The sequence below is a fragment of the Saccostrea cucullata genome, unplaced genomic scaffold, assembly GCF_032062105.1.
Source record: "Saccostrea cucullata isolate Sc308-1 unplaced genomic scaffold, CSIRO_AGI_Scuc_v1 ctg3928, whole genome shotgun sequence".
Classification (NCBI taxonomy): domain Eukaryota; kingdom Metazoa; phylum Mollusca; class Bivalvia; order Ostreida; family Ostreidae; genus Saccostrea; species Saccostrea cuccullata.
The window spans coordinates 9,553-25,999 of NW_026936621.1; the positions used below are offsets into that span (position 1 = coordinate 9,553).

The window sequence follows — 16,447 nt, forward strand, 5'->3', positions numbered from 1 at the left end:
CAAAAAGCGGGTGGGGTGTTTGATTATTTTAGTTTCTGTATAAATTTACATATGCATGTATGCACTATTCCTTTTCACTTAATACAGACTGGTATTTACAAGGCTCTTGCAGTAAACTGTTCAAAATAGTAATTATTGCAAATAATTTCATTTATGTGACATGTTCTTGTTTTATCATGCTATTATATAACAGTGTCTGTATTGTACATAGCTTTATACTAAGCAGCTGTTCGGTTCTTTTCATTGAACTAATTTTACCCGTTTTCCTACATCTAAATATGGGTTCAACCAATCAGCAAAGCTCTTATCCATCACGTGATCATTATTGATCCGTTTACCAAAAGAGAAAGCATGGTTTATTGAACTGCTGAATTTTTCGAATTTATACCATATTTCCTACAGGAAATCCTAAAGCTTTTGTTGTGATACCATTTTGAAGATTTCGGACGATGTGATCTGCTTGTTATTTACAGAAAAACGTCTGTAAAGTGAGTTTTTGTTACGAAATCGACCTTGTAAAGTTTACATCCGGGCATTTAGCATGCTGAGGAGTTCACAACTCAGGACGACCAAAATAATTTACATGTGATTTTTACATAGATATTCTATTACTACGAGTCGTCTGGGGAATAATATGGTCAATTGAAGTAAATTTGGTAAACGATCGATAAACAGTGTCAGTGTATCTACAGTGGTTTAAAATATGTAGTAAATAATGTCGGGCTCGAGATCCCGAAAACTCTTACATGAACTATGTCAGCTGTAAACATAGACCCTTTGCTGTAGGTCTCTGCTGTAAACAATAAGATTCAATTACATTATAGACCTGACAGTGTATAGACTTGTTCCTGGGAGGTTTTTGCAACTGGCCGTCAGTGATTCACCTACATCGTTAATCCTAACACCATGATCAAGCCTGGAGATTTTATCAATCACACCGGAAACTTCATTCCTTTAGGAACTTTTGCCTATTTACGGTGATTTGCAATTTGCTGAGCTTTGAAAATGTGCATCTATGTGATAACATCATTTTTCTTAACTGTCCATCCAAAATTTCACAAGACAGTTTTGCTTTTTACATTCACCTTGGCCGCGGAATAAGAACCTGTTTGTTACAGTGGAAACCTTTCCCTTCTTCAAGGACTTGAATGTCAGAATCATCTACACAAACCAGATATTGATGAGTGAATATAAACAGCTCAGCAGTGACGAGAGTTACCTTTTTACAAGTTATGAGATCTCCATTGATGCTGATGTAGTATTCACTTGACACTCCTGCATTCCCAGTATAAAGCAGGCCAGTATAGTATAGTTCTTCTGATGAAGTCATGTGTTATCCATTAAAATTAAGTTAGCTAGCTCATAAGTAAAGGCTCAAGTTTTTTGGTTCCTTATATAATTTTGCAATATTTTTACTAATACAGGTATCATACTTGGTAACAAATCCTGCTTTTCCTTTTTGAACAATGAATGATCTTACTCAAGTTTACTTATATGTTGTTCACGGAGCCAAAAATTTTGTTTGGAGTTAGTTGCCTATGTGATGTTGGTAAAATATTGCCATTATATGGGTACACAAATCTTATTATGTATGATTCAAATTTTCAATTGTTGAATCGAGACATAGTGTACGTGGGACCACATACACATTTATCACATAAACTGTGCAGGTCATAGGCACAGCTTGTATATATATGTAGAATGATTAACATGATTTAATGCTAATATAGTATTGTTGCTAAGGGTGCACACCATAGTTTGAGGTGACCTTTTACTGAGAATAAGTGTAGAAGTGAGGTCCACATACACTACTTATGTTTACCATGCAAACCCACCACTGATTTACACGTTATGTTGTGTTTTATGATTGTGAAGGACCATATTCACATTTATTTCACTGACACATGCACATTTATTTGGTTGACTCTTGTAGGAACATATACGCATATTTTGTGAACATGTGCAGAACAATATGCATATGTATTTTGTTGACTTGTACAAGACCATGTGCACATGTATTACCTTTTGACTCATGAAAGATTATATGCACATGCATTTTGTTGATCTTTGCAGAATTATATTCACATGTATTTTGTCGACTCATGCAGAACCATACATAATTATGCCAAATTCACATACATTTTGTTTTGTTGACTTGTACACAACCATATGCACATGTATTTTGTTGACTTAGTCACTTGTGCAGGACCATATGCACATGTATTTTGTTTTTGCTGTCTTGTGCAGGACAATATATCATTACATATGTACATGCAAGTTGTTGACTCATGAAGGTCCTTATGCACACATATTTTGGTGACTTGTGTAGGACCATATACACATGAATTTTGTTGAACTGTGCAGGGAAAAAATGTGCAGGACCAGATGCACTTGTGTTTGTTGACTTGTGTAGGACCATATACACATGTATTTTATTGGATTGTGCAGGACCATATGCACAGTAATGCACTTGTGTTTGTTGATTTGTGTAGGACCATATACACATGTATTTTATTGGATTGTGCAGGACCATATGCACATTATTGCACTTGTGTTTGTTGATCTGTGCAAGACCTTCATGGTAGTACATAATGACATACAAATTTTGTTGACTTGTGTAGGACCATATACACATGTAATATGTTGAATTGTGCAGGACCATATGCACTTGTGTTTGTTGATTTGAGCAGGACCTGCATGGTAGTAAATAATGACATACATTTTTGTTGATTGTGTAGGACCATATACACATGTGATCTGTTTTGCTGACTTGTGTAGGACCATATGCACTCATGTTTTCTTGATTTGTGCTGGACCATATGCACATGTGATGTATTTATAAGTCTTGCAGGACCTGCATGGAACTGCATAATGACATACATTTCTGTTGACTTGTGTAGGACCATATACACATATAATTTGTTGACTTGTGCTGGTCTATAGACAAATGTTTTTGGTTGTCTCAGGCATGACTATATGCACTTTTTCTGAAGTGGATCCAGAACCATAGGTATCTAAATAAAGTGTGCAGAAGTGTGTTTTGAATAACATGCATATTTGGCATTATCATGTTCTCAAGAATCAATCACATGCACAAGTTCATAATTTATAAGTTAGCAATTTATTTACAATACATATTTAAATATATATTTAAAATGTATAATAATGCATGTTTGCCCTCTTTCTTGGACATATAATGTTATAATGAGAATAATTTATGCTGCATATATGTAGACATATTCTCATGTTGGAATTTACATAACCTGTTATTCCCTGTTGATGTATTGCAGTTGTGCAATACCCAAAGTAAAATAATTATGTCATTCTCTAAGAATTTATCTTGCATGTTCTGATTGTTCCGTTGTATAGAACATGGCTTAAAATATTGATTTAGATCAGAGCACTTGATTTAAAAAAATGAATATCATATACTGGATAGTAGTTTACACTTTTATTTTCCAGAGTTACCCATCCCACCAAATTAGAAACAGACACTATCCACACTGGGTAACACTTGCAGAAGCTATATAGGCCATGTGGAAACAACAGTCAGAAATCAGATATGCATGCACAGACAACACAACAGTGGACAAACAAGTGCCCATTACCAAGGACATTGCCTCAACATAGCAAAGTATTGTGGCAACAGCCATTTTAAGTTTGGGTGGTGTATTGGTTGATGTTTCTGGGGACTGCTCTATCAACAAGTCAATTGAGTAAAATAATATCATGATCAAATGGTTTTTCACTTAATTCAATAGTTTCTGTAAAAAATATATATATCCTAATTTTGAAATAATGATTTTTATACACTTCATGTCTTTTTTTCAGTACATGAAACAAACTTTTATCAATTCTTCTGAAACAGGGGTTATAGATATGCAGCAGGGCCCAAAATTTTAATTTCCAATCACTTTAACTCAGTTAACCGATGCATTTTAAATATTGTGGTTAAAACTCAAAAAAAAAAACAAAGAACAAAAAAAAACTTTAATCTAAAAACTAACCTCATTCAGGATAAGGAGACTCATTTGAATATTTCAAAGCTTTGATCAAGATCTAGTAAACTGAAAGTCATGTCAGAGGGATCTTTACAAGTTTTATGTCAGATGGTACTAAACTACCTAAAATAAAACTTTCTAGAAATCAAAGAAGACTTAGGGTGATCCTAGGATCATTAATATATATATTTTTTAGATGGAAAAAGAAAGAAAATGGTAAAATTACAGGCCCTTTAAAAGATACACATTTTGTTGAAATCATATCTCCTATAATAGTTGTTCTACAAAATATGAAACAAAGGGTGAACACAGTTCATGAATCATCTCTATAATCAGTCTCTGTAGAGCTCAGTAGTCGTCGAGCGTGGCAATACGTTTGACAAATACAAATTACTGTAGCATAATGGTATCCTAATGAGGATTTACTGTCATGCAGGATAAAATACACGCTTATTAACCCTGCAATTTCTATTGATGATGCATTTAAGCTTATGCATACGATTGTTGTATGCAATGTTGTTTCACTAAACATGGGACCATACATGTTAAGAAAGTTGCATCACTTGGTATATGGAATATCTCGGTTAACACTGGACCATATGTGTTAAGTAGTTGCATCATGTTGTATATGGAATATTTCTCTAAACACGGGACCATACGTGTTTAGAAAGTACATGTTTTGTACATGAAATGTTTTACTAAACACAGGACCATATACATGTTTAGTAGGTTACATCATGTTGTAATAGATATTGGCTAAACACAGGACCATATGTGTTTGAATAGTTAGATCATCTTGTATATGGAATATTTCACTTAACACGGGACCATACGGGTTTAGAAAGTACATTGTGCATGGAATGTTTCACTAAACACGGGACCATACGTGTTTAGTGGGTCACATGTTGTAAATGGAAGATTGTCTTAACACGGGACCATACGTGTTAAGGAATTTATTATAGGATTAAACGTTCTTTTTGAAAAAATTATCGATGTGTAAACTCTTGACATTTTACTCACAAACTAAATAAAAGTGCGATAAAAGTATCGATGTGTAAAAATTTTCTTAAACGTGTTCTCGTCCAATCAAAACACAGGAAATCAATGGATAAAATGAAGATTGGAATTATACCACTTTGTATGTGTTATATGTCACTGAGCACGGGGCTATACGTGTTGAGGCAGTTTCATTACTTTAAATATACACAATATTTATTAATTTATTTGAAATGTCTCTTGCTGATATCAGTTACCAATAGTATGTCAGATAAGCGTTATACCATATGTATGACATTATCTGTATTTCAGATTCTGCTTATTAGCTACATTACAGCTTTTCCTTTCTTTCAAGCAGACTATTTAATTTTTCATGTTTTTGAGAGAAAACTAGCAATGTTTGTCTATATTAGAAATAAGTTATTGTAATTCACAGTTTGCTGTTCATTCTATCCAGGAAATAACATATTACCTGGTGTCTGAAAAGTGTTTACAAAACTTTTAACCATAAGAAAAGACCAGCTGGGATAGGATACAATATTTATAAATTTAAATTATGCAATAGGCTGAAAACACCTTGTGTAGTAGGGCCCAAGCCAGAAGTTGTCTGTTGGTTCCTTATACATATCCTCACAAATTCAAACCCTTAGTTTGGTAATCTGTTTTTTCTCTCGAGTGGTCAGAAGTTGTCTGCAGTTAAGAGGAACATTTTTATGCAACATGATGTAAGTTTGACATCTCGGTTGACTGGTCAGAAGTTGTCTGCAGTCATGAGACACATTTTATGCAGCATGGTGTATGTTTGACACCTTTGTTGACTGCTTCAGAAGTTAACTGTCTGCAGTCACGAGGCATATATTTATGCAGCATGGTGAATGTTTAGCAAGTTTGTTGACTGAACAAAAGTTGCCTGCAGCTAAGAGGCACTTTAATGCTGCATGGTGTTTGTTTGATACCTTTGTTGACTGGTCAGAAGTTGTCTGCAGTCAAGAGGCACATTTTGATGCAGAATGGTGTAAGTTTAACAACTTTGTTGACTGCAGCATGGTGTATATTTGATACCTTTGTTGACTGGTCAGAAGTTGTCTGCAGTCAAGAGGCACATTTTGATGTAGAATGGTGTAAGTTTAACAACTTTGTTGACTGGTCAGAAGTTGTCTGCAGTCAAGAGGCACATTTTGATGCAGAATGGTGTAAGTTTAACAACTTTGTTTACTGGTCAGAAGTTGTCTGCAGTCGACAAGGTCAGTGTTCATGATTATAAATTCCCATTTTGCTGTCTGGTTAATATTTACAACAGACAGATGTTTTGTATACTTTTTAAAATTATTTCATGTTTTGTCCTTTGTAATGTTTTCACTCAGTTTTATTGGATGTTTCTTTTTCTGTTCACAATAACTATTGTATTGTCTTTTGAAATGAGTATATGTCAATTTTTTTTTTAAATGTTTAAATGCTTTTGTATTAATTAGGGATGTCAACGAGTACCCGGTTAACCGGGTACTCGATCGAACGTCCGAGTATCGAACACTAAAATCGGTACTCGGTTACTCGGATGTATATTTTTGAATATTTCTAATCTTATTTATTAATGTATTAAACAATCTGTTTTAAAACGTAAAATGCTCATTGCACTTGTACATACAGTAATTAGGGTTTACTACGACTCTAAATGACCGTTATCGCCTGTGACAGTGTTTATACAGTAATTATCGTGACCAAGTACCTGGGGTACCTGGCTTTTCTCACCTTCGGTTGCCTTCTTCCCTTATTTTTGTTTGGCTTTAATTATTTGTTTTCACTGAACATCGTTTAAGATCCATTATGTTTTAAATTAAATAAATTAGATGAGTTTGTCAACTGTCCGAGAAGCCGTAAATTCTCGGGAAAAGAGCGGATGATATTACACGTGCGATTGTTGATATGGTTTTGTTTGATTACATGCCAATACAACTGGTTTAAGGCAAAGGCTTTAAAAAAACTGATGTCCATCGTTGCATCAAACTACAAAATACCGTCCCGTAATATTATATAAATCTCGGATCGAACAATTGTACTAAAATCGTAAATCCGCTCTGTTAGCAGAACTTGATCAAGTTCAAGTTGATACTGTACGTAGCTCTGACGACCGATACCTGGTCGTCAAACGCTACAAAGAGTTACATTACAATTACGGAGCAGATTATTTTTTTTAAACAAAAACACTGTGAACAACTTATGATTTTATTTCTTGTGTTTATCTGATAAATAAATTGATAAATAAATTGAATTTAAAAATCGTTATATTAAATTTCGTCGGGCACGAAGTGCTCATCATTATTACAATAGAAATAAATTACGGATAAGCCTCCTATCAGTGCATCTGGTTTTATTTCTACAAGTGTTTACCATGTTTTACATTTATCAATTTACTTGTTCATATTTATTTACACTTTTACCGAGTACCCGGGTACTCGATCGGAAAAACGACCGAGTAACCGAGTATTGAAAATTGGCCGATTTGACATCCCTAGTATTAATCATCCTGTGGTGGATCCAATCTCTGATTGGATTGTGGCTGTTTGTTATTTTGTTTTCCCGCCTTTTTTGATGACAGGCAGCAGTTTATAGCAAAACTTATGATGTTTATAAGGGGGTCAACTTAAAATGCATGTATATTGTACCTTGTGAAAGATTACAGGGTTTGAATTATTATTCTAGTCTGGTTGACCCCCTTTTTGCCTATGTACATCATGTTACAATGTCATTATGGTGCTGGGGGTCAGATTGTGTAATATTTTGACTAAGATGTGTAATACTCTATATTTGAGTCCTCCTTTTTCTGACCCCCATTTTGTTAACTGTGTTATACTTTTCCGTCATTTACTTTAATAAATGACATATTTCACTTCAGCATGATGTTATTTGTTTTTGCCTGTTTATCAAAAACAAGCTCAGTCGTTTGGCAGGAGAACTAAGGAACATAAAATAGTAATTATTGCAAATAATTTCATTTATGTGACATGTTCTTGTTTTATCATGCTATTATATAACAGTGTCTGTATTGTACATAGCTTTATACTGCAGCTATTCGGTTCTTTTCATTGAACTAATTTTACCCATTTTCCTACATCTAAATATGGGTTCAACCTATCAGCAAAGCTCTTATCCATCACGTGATCATTATTGATCCGTTTACCAAAAGAGAAAGCATGGTTTATTGAACTGCTGAATTTTTCGAACCCACCATCCACCTCTGCCACCAATGCTTGTTATTTCTTTCAGGTTGACGTTTTTGTTGTTTTGTTTTACCCATCTCTTTTTGATAGTGTTTGAATGAGTTTAGAAGAGATTTATAGTATTTTTTTTTTCTACCACACGTTCTAACTGAACAAGTAAACTTTTTGTACATTGTAATAAATGGCAAATCCATGTATTAGGTTACTGAGAATGAGTCCGACATTTATTTTGTGTACCTCGCAATTTTGCTTCGGTCTGCAGGTTTCCATATGATTTTTCAACATAAAGCAGTGTTGCTTTTTTATATATGGTTTTTCCTCGGCAGTGAGAGAAACATAGCTGTGTTCAATTTAATGCCTGCGCGATTGTATTATTGGCTGTTTGTTATTTTGTTTTCCCACCTTTTTTGATGACAGGCAGCAGTTTATAGCATTTTGTATATGTCTTCCAAACTTATGATGTTTATAAGGGGGTCAACTTAAAATGCATGTATATTGTACCTTGTGAAAGATTACAGGGTTTGAATTATTATTCTAGTCTGGTTGACCCCCTTTTTGCCTATGTACATCATGTTACAATGTCATTATGGTGCTGGGGGTCAGATTGTGTAATATTTTGACTAAGATGTGTAATACTCTATATTTGAGTCCTCCTTTTTCTGACCCCCATTTTGTTAACTGTGTTATACTTTTCCGTCATTTACTTTAATAAATGACATATTTCACTTCAGCATGATGTTATTTGTTTTTGCCTGTTTATCAAAAAACAAGCTCAGTCGTTTGGCAGGAGAACTAAGGAACATAAATAATATTTTCAATAAATGATACAAACATATGCGCTGTTTTTTTTTCATCAGTTCATAAAAATCAAGATATACAACACGTGTGATACTCAATAAGTATTTTACGTCAGGAAGTATATAAATACGTGTGACAAAATCCTCTTTACTGCATTCAAGAGTGGGAAGAGAATCATTTTATGAAAGGATCTAAAGGTAACTACTCTTTTGTAATAATTTAAATTATTTTTTTATTGTAACTTGAGCAGCTTAATATTCTATTTTTCCCTCAAGTTATACTTTTTGGAAGAGACAAAAGCCTTGAAAAATTGCTGATACATGTATCCAATGCATTGTTCATATTTTTGCTTTGAATACAAGTTAAAATACTGAATATAGAAATGTTTGTGTACAGTTTCTACCTGTAATATAAGCAAATCGATTTGGATAACAAATGGAATATGGTTTAACTCGTACTTAAAACAGTTGTTTACTCTAAATTTATCCTTGTTACATGTAAATGAATTAAAAGTTTATTATATATATTTTTTACTTAATAGCAGCGTGATAAAATTGTTACGGTGTAAAATACAACATTTTTGGACTTATTTTAAATTACCGTGTAAATTAACTTTTCGGACTTTGTGTAAATTGTTGTCAAAACTTTTCTTTTATTTCGGCAAATGTGATAAATTATATAAATTCCGCACAGCCTTAATCCCACCTGAGGCAGAGTCAGAGATGGACATGCAGTTAATCCCTTAATTGACATCTGTTTATATTTATTGACACTTAATCTTTCATCTTTAATTCTATTATACACATGCTGCTAAAATGTCACCATTCACTCAATAATTGTTTGATACTTGATTTCTATATACCTTTTGTTAATCCTTTTATTTTACTCTGTCTTTGTTCAGTATGTATGATTTGTTGTGAAAACTTATAGTCAGTTGGAATCAGACCTTCGGTGCTGATAGTTCCCAAGCTCATGTAAAAGTATATTCTTTGCTGATTCTATATAAAAGTAACAAATTAGTAACTCGTGTTTGTGTCTTGAGGTTTAAAAGAATCTGGGTTCAACAATAAGAGGAAAGCTCACGGTTGAACCAGAATCAGTGTAGACGGACGAAATTCATCCCGTAAAACTTGGTGTGAGAAACCTAAGGGTAATGACACCCGGGGCTGCTACATATACTTTGTAGTAGTCAGATCCTGGACCTCTACAAGAGCTAAAAAGCGAGTTTCCCCAGTATTGTCAGTTCAGATACAGATGAAGCAGACGTTTTAGGATCAGCAATGGAGTATTCTTTCCGACCGCCGTGGAGACAGAAAAAGTTTAACTTCCCTTCGTGTCAGCATCCAGTGTGCGGAAGGTGTGGAAATGTGCATCCAAACGTTTCATGTTTTGCAATTCACCAGAAGTGCTACCGATGCCACAGAATGGGACATTATTCAAGGATATGTTTTACACAGATTAAGAAAACGGAGCCAAAACCTGTGAATAAAGGACCAGTCCCAAGCAAAAGGAAATTGCGCGACATGAAACGACTGAGCAAGTTTCTCGAAAACAAGCGAGTTTTGCGAGAACTACCATTCAATTCTGTTAGAGACAGCCAGTTTCGATTATATTGTGATACTTCTTCTAATTTGCGAACTGAGCTAAAACATCTGAAAAAGCAACTCCACATGTGTAAAGAACAGGGGAGAAGTATGGCAGTAAAGTTAAAAACAGCCGAGTCAGAAATCAAAAAGTTGCAAAACGACAACAGAGAAATGGAAAATAAGTTAAAACAACAGACAAATAACTCCAAAGAAATGTTATATCTAAAGACAATTCAAAAATTAAAAGAAGACGCCCAGGCTGACAAAGTCCTTATGGACTTAATGCAGAAGAAATTGAACGACATCGGAAAGGACTATAGTCAGTACATGATGAAAATTCAAGAGGACGCTGAGAAGACAGCCAAACAATTGAGGGGACAAAACAACGCCCTGCTGCAGACGATTGAAGAACTGAAGGATGAAAGAGATGATCTAGAATCCATCATTTTAGAAAAACAACGTCCTTTTCAATCCCGGAGATGTCAAGGAAAACCAAGAAGAGGCCGGTTTTATTGAGAAAAAAAATCAAAACACGAGGACGTGTTTTACGCGAATGCGGAGCATGTGTTACGGTGTAAAATACAACATTTTTGGACTTATTTTAAATTACCGTGTAAATTAACTTTTCGGACTTTGTGTAAATTGTTGTCAAAACTTTTCTTTTATTTCGGCAAATGTGATAAATTATATAAATTCCGCACAGCCTTAATCCCACCTGAGGCAGAGTCAGAGATGGACATGCAGTTAATCCCTTAATTGACATCTGTTTATATTTATTGACACTTAATCTTTCATCTTTAATTCTATTATACACATGCTGCTAAAATGTCACCATTCACTCAATAATTGTTTGATACTTGATTTCTATATACCTTTTGTTAATCCTTTTATTTTACTCTGTCTTTGTTCAGTATGTATGATTTGTTGTGAAAACTTATAGTCAGTTGGAATCAGACCTTCGGTGCTGATAGTTCCCAAGCTCATGTAAAAGTATATTCTTTGCTGATTCTATATAAAAGTAACAAATTAGTAACTCGTGTTTGTGTCTTGAGGTTTAAAAGAATCTGGGTTCAACAATAAGAGGAAAGCTCACGGTTGAACCAGAATCAGTGTAGACGGACGAAATTCATCCCGTAAAAAAATCACTAAAATGTCATGTGGAGGTCATTCCACCTTCTTCAGATTTGGCTGTCTATTCCTCCTCATGGCTCTTATACTGGACGTTATAGGTGTAGCTGCGCCATATTGGATCTATGGCGAGGCTAATGGCTTGAAAGTATATGCAGGACTCTGGAAACAGTGTCTTTCCGCCAATACCCCTGACCTAAAAATTTCCAAATGCACTGAGTATGGCGATGTCCCAGGTAACAATTAATTAAAAGTAATAAATAAGTAATATATTATGTAATTTAATTCTGTTTGTGAAGTGCCATTTGACTGGATAAAGAATTTACTATAGTCTATATCGTATAACCTGGGTTGCCTATATCACAATGCCTTACGTCAAAAACGTTACATTATAAAAAACATGTATGTACAATTTAAAGGCATTCTTGATTTGGGAATTGTTATATTTTTTACACTTAACAATGAAAATTATATTTAATTAATGACTTAACAGCTATCCAAGTTATACTCGCATAACCTGGGTTGGAACATTTTACGGTTTTACATAAACCGCTTCTGAACTTAGATAGCTATTCTTGTTTTCTTGTTTTAGATTGGTTTAAATCAGTTCGAGCATCTGGACTGCTTGGGATTTTTATTTCGGTCATTGCTCTTATTTCTGCCATCCTCAAGATACGTTTCAAGGACCGAGTCTTCGTGCTAATCATTGTGATCATCTTGTCCTTTTTGAGTGGTATATGTACTGTAGAATATATATTGACATTAATGAAAACACAGCTCTTTTTTTACGTAGACATTTTAATTAAGTTTTATGAGTTTTTTCTGTAAGGATAATAGTCATATATAATTTAAGCCTAATATGAAATCTGCTATTTGTGATACATGATAATCCTGCTGCCTTCATATCTAAACTTATGGAAATAGCTCAGATTTATTAAAACAAACGAAATTAAAGATTTCTGCAGGTATAGCGGTATACTTTAAAATGTTTTCTTTCAGCTGTGTGCACCATGGTGTCCATTGCTGTTTACGCAGGAAAATATCATGCATCGGAAAAATACAGCAGTTTTGTCAAATTCAGCTTTGCATTTGCTTTTTGTGCAGTTTCCATCGTTCTCTCGGCCATAGCTGGAATTTGCATGATTATTGAATTGTCAAAGAGGTCATCTTACACTACAATAGTTGGGCGCTGAGAAAACACCAATTTAGGACTGCCGTAATGAAAAAAAATACTCAATGTTTTACATATATGAGGACTGTCCAAAAAGTCTATTACAATGTTCATAACGTTATAAACATTCAACAAATTCATTCAATACAATCAAATTTGGCATGACCATAACAAATTCAATATGTTCCTGATAATAGGGAATTCTAATGGACATACGCAATTTTAATGCCTTTTTCCCTGGAGTTGAAAAGTTCCAATATCTAAGGAAACTGTCTGCTACATTTCATTGTCCATATGATTATGTATGTTAATTATAATTATGGATTCATTCTATCTATTCCCACTTTTTGAAAATCATGTAGAAAAAGGTAAGATTTTATATGAGAATATGTGTAATTTTGTGTAAACAAATAATTAACTATGTTCTTAAATTTAGGTATTAAGTTGCTTTTTCTTGTAAGATCTTTTAATTATTTCAAAAATCTGAGATAAATCATATTTTCTCATAGATGTATTCATTATTTTCTGTCTTAAAATGTACAAAATACAGGTAAATCTAAACATCTACAGTTATTTGCAAGTGGGAATAGGTGGAATTGAGATTTTTAAAAAGTGGGAATAGCTAGAAGACACCTAATTATGTACACTTCCTCTAAACCAAGTTTGGATAAACAAAACATCTACAATATATGTGTAGTAATTTTTGAATATTTTTCAAAAAGTTATTCCAATGAGTGATATCTCTTATTCAAATTCTAGAAAGTGATATCACTTAATTCATATGAATTGGTGATATCACTTATTCCAATAAGTGATATCACCTTTTCAAAAGGAATAGGTCATATAACCTATTCGAACAAGTGATATCACCTATTCGAATAAGTGATATCACTCATTCGAATAGGTAATTATATCAAATATTCGAATAGGTGATATCACCTATTCAAAATCGGATTCGGTGAAATCACTTATTCGAATAGGTGATATCACCGATTGAATAGGATTCGAATACAATGTAGGTGGTATCACCGAATTGAATAGGTGATATCACCTATTTGAATAAGTTATATCACTTTTTGGCAGTAAAATTTACCGAAACGGTATCTTATAAATTATGAACATTATGGGCCATGATCGACGTCAAACTTCGTATAATTTCTGCTTATACTTCAAAGTCAGGCGACCTTTTGACGAAGGAAATTTGCAAAGGATAGAGAAATTATGAACAGTAGTAAATTTAAAGAGTTTTAAGTCAAGAGTGGTTAGTAAATTTTCAAAATCAATAAGATCCTTTCAAACTCGAATTCATTATAATAAAATGTTTTATTTAACAATTTATAATTCAGTCAAATGCTGACTGATGTTTTTCATACTAATTGTCAGTCCATTATTTAAACGCTGAATTGACAACGGATTTTCCCGTCATTTCCCGAACATGACAAGGAGCAAACGGTGCGTGTGACCAGTCGATAAGGGATGCTCACTCCTCCATGACACCTGATCCAATCTCTGATGTTTAGGAGGTCCATGTTTGCTCTGCTCCTATTTTGTATTTTTTTGTGGACTTTTGAGCTTGAATACTGTTCGTTATCTCCATATATTTCATTACTATGACAAGAAAAGAAATTTAAGTGAGCAAGATGAAAATAAATTATATTCTCTGTCTACGATATTTTGGGACAACCCTCGTTAAAATGTATTATTTTTAAAGAGCTGTTTTTTTTTCTCAGAAAAACAAATGATAATATCTTTTAAGCTTAAATAGAGTGCGGAATGCATTTTTCCCAGTGTTTACCTATATATAATAAACATAATGACTGATCACAAAGTATGCGCAGACAACCATATACCATATTCATTTGAACAAAAGAAATATTTATAAGTATATAGGAGTCTCCAAAATCAAATCAAATAATTGAGATAAAGGTAACATTTATTTACAATGAGTAACGATAAATATTATACATCAGTTTTTAAGATGAAATTTTGTTGCTCATTTTTATAGCATTAAAGCATATTGTTGAAGCCTAAGGGCTATTGTTATAATTACTGTATGGTTAATTACCTGATTGTATGATACAAGCACCTCTAATAATTATTTCCTTATATGTTTTATTTATTGCATTTCAATTCAAATTACAAGCATGTCCTTAAACAAAAGCGGAAATATTGAAATATTGAATAAGTGAATATTAACCAAGAAAATCCTTATTAATTAAATTAGAAAAAATTTAAAGCAGGCTTCATTGTTTTCCGTATTCAAGTACGAAACCAAATAGAGTATGGGAGTAGTTATCTCAATGCCAAATCAAACTTTTTGATAATTGCGAAAACAGGCATGAATAAATATATAAAACACAAAATAGAAATTTTAAAAAGCAAAAAGAGTACCAAGCCAACATCCATGCTGTTTACAGGATGTGTGTTGTTATACAAGGATTGAAGCTTATTTTAACCTGTTATACGATATAACATAACTTTGGACAGTTTACGCTTTATTATAAAAAGTGTTTTAAATTTACCCAAGTTATGTTATATCGTTAAACATGGTTAAAATAAGCTTCATTCCTTATAATTTGCTTCAACTTGAGCATACTGTAAAACTAACGTCACGAGGAATAATACATTTAGACAACTCATTATGATGTATGCAACATGTTATACCATATAAACTAATTTTTATTTCCAATCAAATGACGCATTACAACTAAAATTAAATTATTCCCATAACAAAAGCATAACCGTAATTAGAGTTTCAAATTCTAAATGCTTAGAACAAAAGAAATAATATAAAAGCCTAATACTAAGAACATGTTTAAATTATTTAGGTACTGAAATGCATTTCTCAGCATTTGCCATACTTAATCTGGATTAATTTTGATGTTGACCAAAAAAAAAAAAAAAATAAAAAAAAAAAAAATAAACTGCGTTCACAATGCGCCAATTTTCATCTCTATCAGTGAATTGTCGCCTAGCTTTGACGTTAGAGAAGTATTTCGCGGAAAACCGATTAAGTTAATATCCTATCGCCTTATAAATACAATTTGAATTTCGACTCTTAAATTTCGATCGGAATATGCATCCTACAACATTTGTTGAATTCATTTTTATAATAAGAAAGATAATCATTAACTTATAATTATGTTTCGTTAAATTACGCTTTTTTACAACATACAATAAGTCTTTTTTGAGCAACAATTAGCAAGTGAGACAGAAACAAACGTTATAAATGTAAAAATGTTCTGACAATACTTTTTATGTTTCTTTTATGGCTTAAACAATTTATTTTAGTCGCCCGAGTGGCCCAGTGTTTAAAGCGTCTGCCCTCGAATCGCAAATTTAAGTGTTGACAGACGTTTTTATACTAATTGTTAGTCTTTTTACTCCTTTATTTATACTCTGAATTGGCGCGGGAATTTTCCTTTATCTCCCGATCATGACAAGGAGCACACGGCGGGTGTGAATGGTCGGCAGGGGATGCTCACTCCTCCATGCCACCTGATCTCATTTCTAATGTTCTGGAGGTCCGTGTTTGTTCTGCTCTTATTT

The 16,447-nt window shown here is 33.3% G+C and overlaps 1 protein-coding gene and 1 long non-coding RNA gene across 4 annotated transcripts; both read left to right on the plus strand.

Annotated features, from left to right (window-relative positions):
• Window positions 1-243: 243 nt before the first annotated feature.
• LOC134245941 (uncharacterized) lies at window positions 244-4,781 on the plus strand. The gene is made up of 3 exons (XR_009987554.1): window positions 244-1,545; window positions 3,463-3,716; window positions 4,198-4,781. It is a non-coding gene; the product is annotated as an uncharacterized LOC134245941 (long non-coding RNA).
• Window positions 4,782-8,346: 3,565 nt separating this feature from the next.
• Window positions 8,347-13,277, plus strand: LOC134245942 (uncharacterized). 3 transcript variants are annotated; one of them, XR_009987555.1, is made up of 3 exons: window positions 8,347-9,210; window positions 12,320-12,460; window positions 12,727-13,277. XR_009987555.1 is itself a non-coding variant. In XM_062728173.1 (3 exons), the coding sequence occupies exons 1-3, from the start codon at window positions 11,750-11,752 to the stop codon at window positions 12,918-12,920; spliced, it is 549 nt and encodes a 182-aa protein (XP_062584157.1). In that variant the 5' UTR covers window positions 11,744-11,749; the 3' UTR covers window positions 12,921-13,277. The 3 variants fall into 3 exon arrangements, 1 of the variants encoding a protein (XP_062584157.1); XR_009987556.1 differs by lacking the exon at window positions 8,347-9,210 and adding an exon at window positions 11,744-11,980; XM_062728173.1 differs by lacking the exon at window positions 8,347-9,210 and adding an exon at window positions 11,744-11,963.
• The last annotated feature ends 3,170 nt before the right edge of the window (window positions 13,278-16,447 follow it).

What these genes read in the sequence shown, in the direction of transcription:
- LOC134245942 (XM_062728173.1), top strand. Translation starts at nt 11,750, where the DNA reads ATGTCATGTGGAGGTCATTCCACCTTCTTCAGATTTGGCTGTCTATTC. An exon ending in TGAGTATGGCGATGTCCCAG is followed by an intron (nt 11,964 to 12,319) that starts GTAACAATTAAT and finishes TTCTTGTTTTAG; the next exon opens with ATTGGTTTAAATCAGTTCGA. An exon ending in CATCTTGTCCTTTTTGAGTG is followed by an intron (nt 12,461 to 12,726) that starts GTATATGTACTG and finishes GTTTTCTTTCAG; the next exon opens with CTGTGTGCACCATGGTGTCC.